A 15,305-nucleotide genomic window follows, 5' to 3' on the forward strand; every position below is an offset into this window, starting at 1 on the left:
ACAGGAGCAAAAACAAGTCATTTTACAGTAAAGGAATGACAGCCCCTGTCTATAAGTCAAGTAATGGTTCTCAATTTACACTCTCTAGGATTTGCTGAGGACTCCTAGGCAAGGCCTTAAGGATAACAGTGCCTCAACTTCATTCTCTCTTTAATGAAGGAAAAAAACCCAAATGACCCTAACATACCCAACACCTCTAGAATCCTGCGGTTCTGTGATACACAGTATCATTCAAGGTAAAGATGAAGACAAAGACAGGGAAATATTGTATACTCTTAAGTAAAAGCCACATTTGACTCAACGAATTTCCCTTTTTAATAGTTCCCGAACTAAAAGGCACTGCGAATGCTTTCAAACTCTTAGTGTAATTCATAAAAAAGTGTGGAGGGCTTGTGTTTCTTCAGGGTAAGTCTTAACTGAATGAAGAAAAAGTCATTCGATAATCAATATTCATCCAGAACAGCGTTTTCCAAATTGTACCACAAAGAACATTACTGTTTCTATAAAATGTTAGAAAGAATTGAATTTAAATAGGAAGTGACCCTTTGAGGGTTAGCTAGTCTTAGCGAATTGCTTCCAAAGAATAGAATAATCATAATTATCTATTAGTACTGTAATGGAAAGGGAGAGATAATTTTACAGCGCGGAAACCCTGGGTAACACTACCTAACCGAGTGACCAAGATTATCACCGGTGCGTCACATCACAGCGTCACTTTAAATTTTGTGTCACAGGGGTCTGCCTACCTTATGCAAATATCAAGGCCTGTGATTGGTCAGGCCCATAAAGCCCCTGCCACCATGGCACAAAACAAGACCCTTCAAAACGGTGGCCCAGCTACTCACCAGCGCCCTGGCCCGCCCCGCTGGTCTCGCGCCTGAAGAGGAAGAGCCTTCGCACCACATCTTCCCACTCTAGGTAGGCGAGTGGCCAACACCCGCGTTACCCTCCTCAGCCATGGCCTGGGCCCCAGAGCAGAGAAAGGCAGAGCCTCAGCCGCGAGATCACAGGGTCTGCCAGGAGCGCGGGGGCGGTGGCGGCAGCAGCAGCAGCGGAAGTGAGGGCGGAAGTGGCCAAGGCTGGAGCGGCCCCTCGGGCTACGTGGACCTTAGGGCCTCAGGCACCAGAGAACCACCTCTCTGCTTTAGATTAAGGAACAATATGATCAGTGTGGTGATTGGTCGTGGTGGAGCAAAGATAAAAGACATCCAGGCCAGGACAAACACCAAGATACACATCATAAAAGGTGACTCTGAAGCAGAGGTAAAAATTTTTGGCGCCAGGGACATGAAAGCCAAGGCCAAAGCAGCTATAGAAGCCCTTGTTGAGAAACAAGAACGCAGCTCGTTCAGAGTCCCGGGTTGAAAGTGTCGCACCTCAGCCCTCTGCCACAAGGGAGTTTCCTGCGGAGAGCAGTGGTGGTAGACAAGTTCAGCCACTGATAGACTGGGATAAAATCAGGGCAGAAGTTGTAGGGTGGGAAAAAAGAAAATGGGCAGATTTACCACCCATTACGAAAAACTTCTACGTAGAAGCTAAAGCCACAAGCTCGTTGTCTAAAGTTCAAGTAAACCTCTGGAGAAAGGAAAATTTTGATGTAATGTGTGACGACCTGAAAGATGGTAAAAAGCGCCCCATCCCAAATCCTACCTGTACTTTTCAGGATGCTTTCCAACCTTATCCTGAACTTATGAGGAACATTAAAAAAGCAGGTTTTCAAAAGCCAGTGCCAATTCAGTCACAGGCGTGGCCAATTATTTTACAAGGAATAGATCTTATTGGAGTTGCCCAAACTGGAACAGGCAAAACTTTGGCCTATTTAATGCCTGGCTTTACTCATCTCAATAATCAACCAGTATCGAGAGAGGAAAGGAATGGACCTGGCATGCTAGTCCTTACACCCACTAGAGAATTAGCTCTTCAGGTAGATGCTGAATGTTCTAAGTATTCATACAAAGGTCTTAAAAGTATTTGTATATATGGTGCCGGAAATAGAGAACAACAAATACAAGACCTTACCAAAGGCATAGATATCATTATTGCAACTCCTGGACGACTGAATGATCTGCAAATGAATAACTTAGTCAACTTACGAAGCATAACATACTTAGTCTTAGATGAAGCAGATAAAATGCTAGATCTGGGGTTTGAACACCAGATAATGAAGATCTTATTAGATGTGCACCCAGATCGGCAGACTGTTATGACAAGTGCAACTTGGCCAGATACCATTCGTCAACTTGCTGGATCTTATTTGAAACAGCCTATGATGGTGTATGTTGGTACTCTGGATCTAGCTGCTGTTAATACCGTGAAGCAAAATGTAATTGTTACCACAGAAGAAGAAAAACGATCTCTTATCCAAGATTTCCTACACAGCCTGTCACCCCAAGACAAAGTCATCGTGTTTGTGAGCAGAAAACTTGTTGCTGACGACTTATCAAGTGATTTAAGCATCCAGGGCATACCAGTGCAATCACTGCATGGTAACAGAGAACAGTATGATCGTGAGTATGCTCTGGAGGACTTTAAAACTGGAAAAGTGAAAATATTGAATGCTACTGATTTAGCATCCAGAGGTCTTGATGTTAATGATGTCACACATGTATATAATTATGACTTACCATGCAATATTGAAGAATATGTACATAGAGTTGGGCGTACTGGAAGAGCAGGAAAGACGGGTGTATCAATTACCCTCATAACTCAAAATGATTGGAAAATCGCTAGCAAATTGATTAAGATTCTAAAACGAGCAAATCAGAGTGTCCCAGAAGATCTTATAGCAATGGCTGAGCAATATAAAATGCATAAACAAAAAAAGGACACAAGAAAAAAATCAAAATCGCATGGAAAAGGCACGGAATTTTATTGATACCAACACTGAAGAGTTTTACTACACTACTCTAAGATTGAAGATCTATTAAAGATTCGTAGTTTTCATGATACATAAGTATTAGAAACACTTTAAAGCAGGTTAAAGACGTTTACCAATTTTTAAATACAAAGCTTTCAATATTGTGTATGTTCCCTAATGAAGTCAAAAGTGTTTGAAAAAAAATTAAATGTTATGTGTGGTTTTTTTTTTTTAGAGAATGCATGAGTGGAGGGGAGGAAGGTGGGGGAGGAGGGAGGTGAAGTGGCAACAGAAAGGAGGAGAGGGAGGGGAGCAGATACTGAGAGGAAGGGGGAGGCAAAGGGGTAGAGGAAGGCTGAAAGGGAGGGGAGAAGGGAGGCAGGGAGAGGAAGGCAGAGGGGGAGGGATAGGCAGATAGGGAGGGGAGAGAGGGAAAGGGGAGAGGGAGAGAATCTCAAGCAAGCTCCATGCCCAGTGCAAACCCAATGCTGGGCTCCATCTCACAACCTGAGGTCATGTCCTGAGTCAAAACCAAAATTCAGACATTTAACGGACTGAGGCACCCAAGCACCCCTTATTTGTGGGTTAAAGTCTAGTTTCTTTTATAGCCTGCCATATCCATCTATGTTGTCTCTAAAAGATTGGTAGCAAATAACAATGGTGCTTTTCTTGCTTTAAAAAGTCACACTGAGGGGATCCCTGGGTGGTGCAGTGATTTGGGGCCTGCCTTTGGCCCAGGGCGCGATCCTGGAGACCCGGAATCAAATCCCACGTCGGGCTCCCGGTGCATGGAGCCTGCTTCTCCCTCTGCCTATGTCTCTGCCTTGTCTCTGCCTCTCTCTCTCTCTGTATGACTATCATAAATAAATAATTAAAAAAAATTAAAAATAAATAAATAAATAAAAAGTCACACTGAATTGAAACAACTTTCATCAAGTTTATCCTAGTCAAAATATTCTATTTTCCCCTAGCAGTGCCACAACAATCCCTAAAAATACCTCCATTAACATTCCCTAGTTTGAAAAAATTCATTTGAAAATAAATGGTCAACCTTCTAGAACATTCCACAATTCCATTTTTTTCAGATAGATGTGACTAGCTGAGCATGGTGTCTGACTCACTGGGAATCAGATCTTCATACCAACTCTATCACTTATTACTGGTTAAAAATTCTGAGGAGGAAAAAAAATTCTGAGGAGGTCACTTATCTTCTGTAGGCCTCACTTTCTTTAAGAAATTGGGATGGTAAAAAAATAAAATTAGAAGAAATTGGGATGGTTATATTAGAAAATTTTAGGATCCCCTTCACCATTAAATTCTATATTGTAACCAAAAATTGTGTAACCCAGCTGTTACTAACACTCTTTTCTATTTTTCTGTTTTTTAACACCTTATTTTCTAATGTAAGAAGAAAATCACATTCTCATTTAACAAATTGAACAATGAAACCCTTTTTAATGAGAATAGTACTTACTGCATTTTTATTGATTTTTGAAATGTGACTCACAGATTGTCTTTATTTTCTCTTCTTGTATTTTATTTTTCGATCTGTCTGGAAAAGGCCCAAACTTCATATACACATAATGAAAAAAATTAATGTGAAAGTAAAATATATCTTATATACTGGGAAAAACATTAAAAACTCGACCAAATGACACTTTTGGCAGAGGAACCAATTCTAGTTGAAGTCTTAATTTCTAATTCTGTCTTGAATGCTTTATTTAGAAGCAATATGAAACTTCTCAAATTGCAAGAGGTCCTTCTAATGACACTAAAGTTTAAAATTCAATGTTTATAAGAATATTATCAAGCCTTACAATCTCAGGCAAATGTAAAAAACTAATGTAACCATCTTTTTTCCTAGCATACCCAGCTGTGACCACAGTCAGTAAAATTAAGTGAGATAAAGAGGTAAATAGGTATAGGTGTTTGAGTCTGGCTTACAGGCTCTTAATATAGGCTCAATATCTCGATAAAATTCTTGATAAAAATGGTTAGCATTTTTGAGTGTCTAAAATATAAAAAGGTGCTTTGTCTAATAATCTATAATCTTTATAAAAAACCCATTCAGAAGGAAATCTTACCCCTATTTTTCAGAAAATGAAACAGGGCCAGAGGAACTAACTTGCTTTACTAAATCTGGTTAACAAGGAGTTAAGTGATACTTTAACCCAGATGCGCCTGATTCCAATATTTACATTCTTTTCATTTTAATACAGTTAATATGTACAAGACAATATTAACCAGGGGCATTTTTGCCCCTCCTCCAGTAGACATTTAACCATACGTGGAGATAGCATTGGTTTTTAATTGGAGAAGGTGGGAAGGTGCTACTGGCAGCTAGTGGGTAGAGGTCAGGTATACTGCTGAACACCTGAAAATCTACAGGACAGCCCCACACAACACAGAATCTTTTGGCACAAAATTTTATTGCCGCTGAGATGGACAATCCCTGAAAAACCATAAACAAAACCACAAAAACCAGTTGCATAGTAATGAAGAAAGGACTTCAGAGGAGAAAAGAGGGTTTATAAATGAGATCTTACAGGTTGTGAAGAATAAAATCCCCACAACCTTCCTATTCTTGGTATAATCTGCATCCGTGGTTCTCCATCAGAGCCAATTTGACAATGTTAAGAGACAGATTTAGTTGTCACAACTCAGGGGCAGTGTATTAGCATCTCCTTGGTCAAGACCAGGGGTACTGCTAAACATCCCACAATGCACAGGACAACTCCCCAAAACAAAGAATCATGTAGCCCAAATGTCAGTAGTGCTATAGCTGAGAAACCTTGCAATAGATTAAGCAAAACACCACTCCTCAAACTCAACTGCGGAGAAACCAAGAAGGGAGTGAAAACAAAGAAAGATATATCTTACTTTTGCACTGTTCAACATAAAACCCTCCACCGACCTTTCTGTCTTTGGTATCACTCATGTCAGTGATTCTCAGAGTTGACTTGCCCCCTTGGGGACATTTGGAATGTCTAGAGACATTTTTGGTTTGTCCCTCCTAGGTGGCAAAATTGTTATCGGCATCTAGTGGGTACAAGGCAGGGATAAACATCCTATAATGGACAACACAGGGCAGCACCAAAATGATGGACTTCCCAGCCCAAAATGTCTATGATATTTGATGTCAAGAAACTGTGGTTTACATTGATTAACAAAAGTTTTGTGAGTGCATTGGGTTTTTGTTTGTTTTTTAGAAACACAAGGAAATACTGATTTCTGCATCCAAGCTATAACAGAGCAAAAGCAGGTCACTGAGCATGAATTGAGAGAGGAAACAGTATGAGGATTCAGCTAACCTCAGTTATTCCTGTACAATCCTTAACATGGTGATTCACACTCAATATGTACTTGACAAGTATTAGATCCTTTGTGCTCTGCTTCTCCCATCACCCATAATATAATGCTTATTCACTACAATTCTAGGTGTTATTACTCACACCATTGGGTATTGTTTCCCCCATCTGGCAAACCCTTTCTCCTCCTCCTCTGCCAGGTCAAATGAGACTCATCATTCTGTGCCTAGCCCAAGTGTTACATCTTCCCCAAGATCCTATGTGCTCTCCTCCATTTTGAAACTTCTGTAGTTCTTATTATCTATCAATAACGTTGATATTTGTACTACACTAGTTTGCACCCCTGCAAAGACAATTTTGAAAAATTCAAATTAAGAGCAATTACACAAATATTTAAATACACTATAAAAACGTAACAGTTACAACAGCTTTATCCTGCATGATTGACAAATCATGAGAGAACTGTCCAGAGCTAAATCTCCACCTTTATTAGAATCTTTAAGTTAGTAAAGAACGGAAAGTCTATTCCAAAACAAATTTTAAAAATTCAAAAATACAGGGACTCCTGGAGGGCTCAGCAGTTGAGCGTCTACCTGGCTCAGAGCATGGTCCCAGAGTCCTGGGATAGAGTCCCACATCCGGCTCCCTTTGAGGAGCCTGCTTCTCCATCTGCCTATGTCTCTGCCTCTCTCTGTCTCTCAAGAATAAATAAAATCTTTAATAAAAATACATAACAAAAAAATACATAACATATACACATACCAGGACAACTGAGCAACAATCAAACTCCTACTATGAAAAAAAATCCCTACTAGCTTCTTGTTTTTATAAAAAATATAAGAACCTGAAGCTCATTCAGGTTCAGGAAAATAATTTCTGATATGAAAATGGGCAAATAATTAAACATAAAGGGCAGCCTGGGTGGCTCAGTGGTTTAGCGCTGCCTTCGGCCCAGGGTGTGATCCTGGAGACCCGGGATCAAGTCCCATGTCGGGCTCCCTGCATGGAGCCTGCTTCTCCCTCTGCCTCTCTCTCTCTTTCTCTCTCTCTCTCTCTCTCTCTCTGTGTGTGTGTTTCTCATGAACAAATAAAATCTTTTAAAAAAAATTAAACATAAAAGCAACCACAGAAAATTAAAGGTAAATGTTAACATGGGGGTTTAACAATGTAAAAATGAAATGTCAAAAATACCCTAATAAAGGGAAAAGGAAACAGAAAAATAAAATGTATAAAACAGCATAGCTATTGATATTTAATATACAAAGATTTTTACCAAAAAAAAATATAAAGGATGAAGCCCAAAACAGATATATGGGCAGAAATGTAAAAGGCAATTCACCAAACAGAAAAGTGAGCAGTAAATGTGTAAAACTGCTTAACTTCTTTCTAATCAAATGAATGAAAGTTAAACCAATGACCTAAATTTTTCTCTAAAAAATCGGGCTGGGATGAAAAAAATAAGACTGGAAATACATAATACTAGTAAGGACACAGGGAAATAAGTGTTGATAAATTATAATTTGGTAAAATTATATTCCTTGGAGGGATAGCTGGCATTATGCATAAAATCAGTACATGTTTCATACACTCTGACCCAGTAATAACCATATCCAGACATTGACCTTAAGGACATAATCACTTACACATACCAAGATGTGTATACAAGCTATTTATCACAGGGTTACTTTAAAGAACTAAACTTTAGGAAACAGCCCTGAAAGTCCAGTGACAGGATACTAAACAAACTGCAGCATACCTATTCCTGATTTAGAATAGGAGAAATCATGTTTTTAAAGAACACTTAAGAGCAAAAGGGGAAGTTTATAAACACATCTGTTTTTTAGAAAATCACAATGGCCCATAGTATCTAGAAAGAAAAAAACAGGTCGTATAGACAAAGACACACTAATGACAGTCATAGTTTGCTATATTAAGAAATTACAGATGGTTTTAATATTTTTATAAAATTTCTACATCACTATTATAATAAAAATATTGTATATAATTTTTAAATAACTGCTTCAAACATAACTTAATGAACAATTAAATGACTAAAGAAATTAAGAGGCATTGTAGTTGAAAGTATTCAAAATACAAGCATTTCTTTTGTTTTCCCCATTAAAATCTGGCATATTACTCAGCCATTAGAAACGACAAATATCCACCATTTGCTTCAACGTGGAGGGACCTGGAGGGTATTATGCTGAGTGAAATAAGTCAATCGGAGAAGGACAAACATTATATGGTCTCATTCATTTGGGGAATATAAAAATTAGTGAAAGGGAATAAAGGAAAAGGAGAGAAAATGAGTGAAAATATCAGTGAGGGTGACAAAACATGAGAGACTCCTAACTCTGGGAAATGAACAAGGGGTAGTGGAAGGGGAGGTGGGCGGGGGGTGGGGGTGACTGGGTGACGGGCACTGAGGGGGGCATTTGGCGGGATGAGCACTGGGTGTTATGCTATATGTTGGCAAACTCCAATAAAAAAATTAAAAATAACTCCTATTTAAAAGTAAATAAATAAAATAAAATGTGGCATTGATGGGAAACTTCTCTCTTTTCCACCACTGCATCTTAAGCTGAAAACAAATCCTGTGGAATATAGTAGGAGCACAATAAATATCTGAGCAAATTTGTGAAGGAATGAATAAATAAGTACAATATTTATCTTCATTGAGCCAAAATAAGCTTCTCTATTTCTGTTCCTTGTTTTGTCTGGTAACATCTATTGGCCTATACCTCATCTTATGTTTAATAATAAGAATAACATTAAGTGTTCTGACCACAAAACCAAACCAAATAACACAGGGCAACTTTAGGAAGTGTTGGATATGTTTATTTCCTTGATTGTGGGGATGGTATCACGGGGGTTTACACATGCCCAAAGTCATCAGACCATACACATTAAAGAAGTGCAATTCTTTGTATATAAATAATACCTCAGTGAAGTGAATTTTTTAAAAAGGAAGAAATGAAGATGGCTCCTAACTTATGTGGAACAGAGACCTGTTGTCTTTTTCCATGTGACCTTTGGGAAACTCTAGTTCTGTTTGTTTTGTTAGTACATAATTACATCTATTTCAAGTCGGGTTTTCTAACTCTTACATATCTAAATAAAGTCACAAGTGATGAGATGACATTTGTTAAACAAATGACACTGCAGTACTGATCAACAGGATTCCAGTTTTCCTTAAAACTATGATAGCCATATGTAAATTATACTCATGCATGTTTGTCAGTGCTTAGAGACACGATTTGTTGTGATACTTTTTTTAAGATTTATTTTTATTTATTTATGATAGAGAGAGAGAGAGAGAGAGAGGCAGAGACACAGGCAGAGGGAGAAGCAGGCTCCATGCCAGGAGCCCGACTCGGGACTCAATTCGGGGACCCCAGGACGGCACCCTGGGCCAATAAAAATACTTTGTTTGAATACCAAAGACAGTATATATGTCATCAGGGCTAAGTCTAAGACTCGAGCATTTGAGGTTCTTTCTAAAGGAAGCAGACTGCAGAATCTGAAAGTAATCTACTCTTGTGCAGAAATAAAATTTGGGGGTTATGATTTTACTTGAAAAATTTGGAATTATTTTCATTTTAGGAAGAAGCAAAAATTGTGTGAAAAATCAGAAAGAGAAAGAAAGACACAGATTATATTATGAATTCTGTCCATGTAAAAATATTTTCTAATGCTACAAAATAAATGAGCAAGAGGAAGAGGAGGCACCCACAAGAAGAGGCATCTTCATCTCATTTTATAGATGCCCTGAGAGGTCACATAACTTTCCCACAGGAGGTGAATAGTAGAGCTGACTAGCTCTGGGCTTGAAATTATAAATTCAGTAAAACAGCAATGGTGTAGGGCAGCACCGGTGGCAGCGGTTTAGCGCCCGCCTTCGGCCAAGGGCGTGATCCTGGAGACCCGGGATCGAGTCCCACGTCAGGCTCCCTGCATGGAGCCTGCTTCTCCCTCTCCCTGTGTCTCTGCCTCTCTCTCTCTGCCTGTCGTAAATAAATAAAATCTTAAAAAAAAACAGCAATGGTGTAGAGCGTACAGAAACACAGAAGAGATGAGAAAGACATTAGGGGAAGCATATGGATACCTCCCTTTGTACCAAAAAAGTACCCTGTACAGGTATTTTCACACTTAGCAATTTTTCACACTTCACATTTTTTCTCCCCTAGGCCCCGGGGAGAAGAGGAGAAAAGTGTCTGAAGCTTTCTAGCACTGGAGAAACGTGGATAGTAAACTAAAAGTTTAAAATGACGGAACTACAAACATCGATCAATGCAATCGGACTTCTCAGAAGTCCTTTTATAAAAGATCGGTCTCAACAATATGGTGGGGGATCTGTTCACTTAGACATTAGGTAAACCGTGGACCGTAGCAATAATAAAAGGAACGTGCTCCTACTATGTTCCACATGTACATAAAAATACCTATTTAAAACACATTTATCGGAGAAGGACAAACATTATATAGTCTCATTCATTTGGGGAATATAAAAAATAGTGAAAGGGAATAAAGGGAAAAGGAGAGAAAATGAGTGGGAAGTATCAGTGAGGGAGACAGAACAGGAGAGACTCCTAACTCTGGAAATGAACAAGGGGTGGTGGAAGGGGAGGTGGGCGGGGGGTGGGGGTGACTGGGTGACGGGCACTGGGGGGGCACTTGATGGGATGAGCACTGGGTGTTATGCTATATGTTGGCAAACTCCAATAAAAAAATTAAAAATAACTCCTATTTAAAAGTAAATAAATAAAATAAAATGTGGCATTGATGGGAAACTTCTCTCTTTTCCACCACTGCATCTTAAGCTGAAAACAAATCCTGTGGAATATAGTAGGAGCACAATAAATATCTGAGCAAATTTGTGAAGGAATGAATAAATAAGTACAATATTTATCTTCATTGAGCCAAAATAAGCTTCTCTATTTCTGTTCCTTGTTTTGTCTGGTAACATCTATTGGCCTATACCTCATCTTATGTTTAATAATAAGAATAACATTAAGTGTTCTGACCACAAAACCAAACCAAATAACACAGGGCAACTTTAGGAAGTGTTGGATATGTTTATTTCCTTGATTGTGGGGATGGTATCACGGGGGTTTACACATGCCCAAAGTCATCAGACCATACACATTAAAGAAGTGCAATTCTTTGTATATAAATAATACCTCAGTGAAGTGAATTTTTTAAAAAGGAAGAAATGAAGATGGCTCCTAACTTATGTGGAACAGAGACCTGTTGTCTTTTTCCATGTGACCTTTGGGAAACTCTAGTTCTGTTTGTTTTGTTAGTACATAATTACATCTATTTCAAGTCGGGTTTTCTAACTCTTACATATCTAAATAAAGTCACAAGTGATGAGATGACATTTGTTAAACAAATGACACTGCAGTACTGATCAACAGGATTCCAGTTTTCCTTAAAACTATGATAGCCATATGTAAATTATACTCATGCATGTTTGTCAGTGCTTAGAGACACGATTTGTTGTGATACTTTTTTTAAGATTTATTTTTATTTATTTATGATAGAGAGAGAGAGAGAGAGGCAGAGACACAGGCAGAGGGAGAAGCAGGCTCCATGCCAGGAGCCCGACTCGGGACTCAATTCGGGGACCCCAGGACGGCACCCTGGGCCAATAAAAATACTTTGTTTGAATACCAAAGACAGTATATATGTCATCAGGGCTAAGTCTAAGACTCGAGCATTTGAGGTTCTTTCTAAAGGAAGCAGACTGCAGAATCTGAAAGTAATCTACTCTTGTGCAGAAATAAAATTTGGGGGTTATGATTTTACTTGAAAAATTTGGAATTATTTTCATTTTAGGAAGAAGCAAAAATTGTGTGAAAAATCAGAAAGAGAAAGAAAGACACAGATTATATTATGAATTCTGTCCATGTAAAAATATTTTCTAATGCTACAAAATAAATGAGCAAGAGGAAGAGGAGGCACCCACAAGAAGAGGCATCTTCATCTCATTTTATAGATGCCCTGAGAGGTCACATAACTTTCCCACAGGAGGTGAATAGTAGAGCTGACTAGCTCTGGGCTTGAAATTATAAATTCAGTAAAACAGCAATGGTGTAGGGCAGCACCGGTGGCAGCGGTTTAGCGCCCGCCTTCGGCCAAGGGCGTGATCCTGGAGACCTGGGATCGAGTCCCACGTCAGGCTCCCTGCATGGAGCCTGCTTCTCCCTCTCCCTGTGTCTCTGCCTCTCTCTCTCTGCCTGTCGTAAATAAATAAAATCTTAAAAAAAAACAGCAATGGTGTAGAGCGTACAGAAACACAGAAGAGATGAGAAAGACATTAGGGGAAGCATATGGATACCTCCCTTTGTACCAAAAAAGTACCCTGTACAGGTATTTTCACACTTAGCAATTTTTCACACTTCACATTTTTTCTCCCCTAGGCCCCGGGGAGAAGAGGAGAAAAGTGTCTGAAGCTTTCTAGCACTGGAGAAACGTGGATAGTAAACTAAAAGTTTAAAATGACGGAACTACAAACATCGATCAATGCAATCGGACTTCTCAGAAGTCCTTTTATAAAAGATCGGTCTCAACAATATGGTGGGGGATCTGTTCACTTAGACATTAGGTAAACCGTGGACCGTAGCAATAATAAAAGGAACGTGCTCCTACTATGTTCCACATGTACATAAAAATACCTATTTAAAACACATTTATCGGAGAAGGACAAACATTATATAGTCTCATTCATTTGGGGAATATAAAAATTAGTGAAAGGGAATAAAGGAAAAGGAGAGAAAATGAGTGAAAATATCAGTGAGGGTGACAAAACATGAGAGACTCCTAACTCTGGGAAATGAACAAGGGGTAGTGGAAGGGGAGGTGGGCGGGGGGTGGGGGTGACTGGGTGACGGGCACTGAGGGGGGCATTTGGCGGGATGAGCACTGGGTGTTATGCTATATGTTGGCAAACTCCAATAAAAAAATTAAAAATAACTCCTATTTAAAAGTAAATAAATAAAATAAAATGTGGCATTGATGGGAAACTTCTCTCTTTTCCACCACTGCATCTTAAGCTGAAAACAAATCCTGTGGAATATAGTAGGAGCACAATAAATATCTGAGCAAATTTGTGAAGGAATGAATAAATAAGTACAATATTTATCTTCATTGAGCCAAAATAAGCTTCTCTATTTCTGTTCCTTGTTTTGTCTGGTAACATCTATTGGCCTATACCTCATCTTATGTTTAATAATAAGAATAACATTAAGTGTTCTGACCACAAAACCAAACCAAATAACACAGGGCAACTTTAGGAAGTGTTGGATATGTTTATTTCCTTGATTGTGGGGATGGTATCACGGGGGTTTACACATGCCCAAAGTCATCAGACCATACACATTAAAGAAGTGCAATTCTTTGTATATAAATAATACCTCAGTGAAGTGAATTTTTTAAAAAGGAAGAAATGAAGATGGCTCCTAACTTATGTGGAACAGAGACCTGTTGTCTTTTTCCATGTGACCTTTGGGAAACTCTAGTTCTGTTTGTTTTGTTAGTACATAATTACATCTATTTCAAGTCGGGTTTTCTAACTCTTACATATCTAAATAAAGTCACAAGTGATGAGATGACATTTGTTAAACAAATGACACTGCAGTACTGATCAACAGGATTCCAGTTTTCCTTAAAACTATGATAGCCATATGTAAATTATACTCATGCATGTTTGTCAGTGCTTAGAGACACGATTTGTTGTGATACTTTTTTTAAGATTTATTTTTATTTATTTATGATAGAGAGAGAGAGAGAGAGAGAGGCAGAGACACAGGCAGAGGGAGAAGCAGGCTCCATGCCAGGAGCCCGACTCGGGACTCAATTCGGGGACCCCAGGACGGCACCCTGGGCCAATAAAAATACTTTGTTTGAATACCAAAGACAGTATATATGTCATCAGGGCTAAGTCTAAGACTCGAGCATTTGAGGTTCTTTCTAAAGGAAGCAGACTGCAGAATCTGAAAGTAATCTACTCTTGTGCAGAAATAAAATTTGGGGGTTATGATTTTACTTGAAAAATTTGGAATTATTTTCATTTTAGGAAGAAGCAAAAATTGTGTGAAAAATCAGAAAGAGAAAGAAAGACACAGATTATATTATGAATTCTGTCCATGTAAAAATATTTTCTAATGCTACAAAATAAATGAGCAAGAGGAAGAGGAGGCACCCACAAGAAGAGGCATCTTCATCTCATTTTATAGATGCCCTGAGAGGTCACATAACTTTCCCACAGGAGGTGAATAGTAGAGCTGACTAGCTCTGGGCTTGAAATTATAAATTCAGTAAAACAGCAATGGTGTAGGGCAGCACCGGTGGCAGCGGTTTAGCGCCCGCCTTCGGCCAAGGGCGTGATCCTGGAGACCCGGGATCGAGTCCCACGTCAGGCTCCCTGCATGGAGCCTGCTTCTCCCTCTCCCTGTGTCTCTGCCTCTCTCTCTCTGCCTGTCGTAAATAAATAAAATCTTAAAAAAAAACAGCAATGGTGTAGAGCGTACAGAAACACAGAAGAGATGAGAAAGACATTAGGGGAAGCATATGGATACCTCCCTTTGTACCAAAAAAGTACCCTGTACAGGTATTTTCACACTTAGCAATTTTTCACACTTCACATTTTTTCTCCCCTAGGCCCCGGGGAGAAGAGGAGAAAAGTGTCTGAAGCTTTCTAGCACTGGAGAAACGTGGATAGTAAACTAAAAGTTTAAAATGACGGAACTACAAACATCGATCAATGCAATCGGACTTCTCAGAAGTCCTTTTATAAAAGATCGGTCTCAACAATATGGTGGGGGATCTGTTCACTTAGACATTAGGTAAACCGTGGACCGTAGCAATAATAAAAGGAACGTGCTCCTACTATGTTCCACATGTACATAAAAATACCTATTTAAAACACATTTATCGGAGAAGGACAAACATTATATAGTCTCATTCATTTGGGGAATATAAAAAATAGTGAAAGGGAATAAAGGGAAAAGGAGAGAAAATGAGTGGGAAGTATCAGTGAGGGAGACAGAACAGGAGAGACTCCTAACTCTGGAAATGAACAAGGGGTGGTGGAAGGGGAGGTGGGCGGGGGGTGGGGGTGACTGGGTGACGGGCACTGG

The 15,305-nt window shown here is 39.1% G+C and overlaps 1 protein-coding gene across 1 annotated transcript; it reads left to right on the forward strand.

Annotated features, from left to right (window-relative positions):
• Positions 1-957: 957 nt before the first annotated feature.
• DDX53 (DEAD-box helicase 53) lies at positions 958-2,875 on the forward strand. Its single transcript, XM_055337982.1, is given in 2 exon segments — positions 958-1,347; positions 1,349-2,875. Coding segments are annotated over 2 exon segments (1,917 nt in total).
• Positions 2,876-15,305: the final 12,430 nt, after the last annotated feature.

This window comes from Nyctereutes procyonoides, unplaced genomic scaffold (genome assembly GCF_905146905.1).
Source record: "Nyctereutes procyonoides isolate TBG_1078 unplaced genomic scaffold, NYPRO_anot_genome, whole genome shotgun sequence".
Lineage (NCBI taxonomy): Eukaryota > Metazoa > Chordata > Mammalia > Carnivora > Canidae > Nyctereutes > Nyctereutes procyonoides.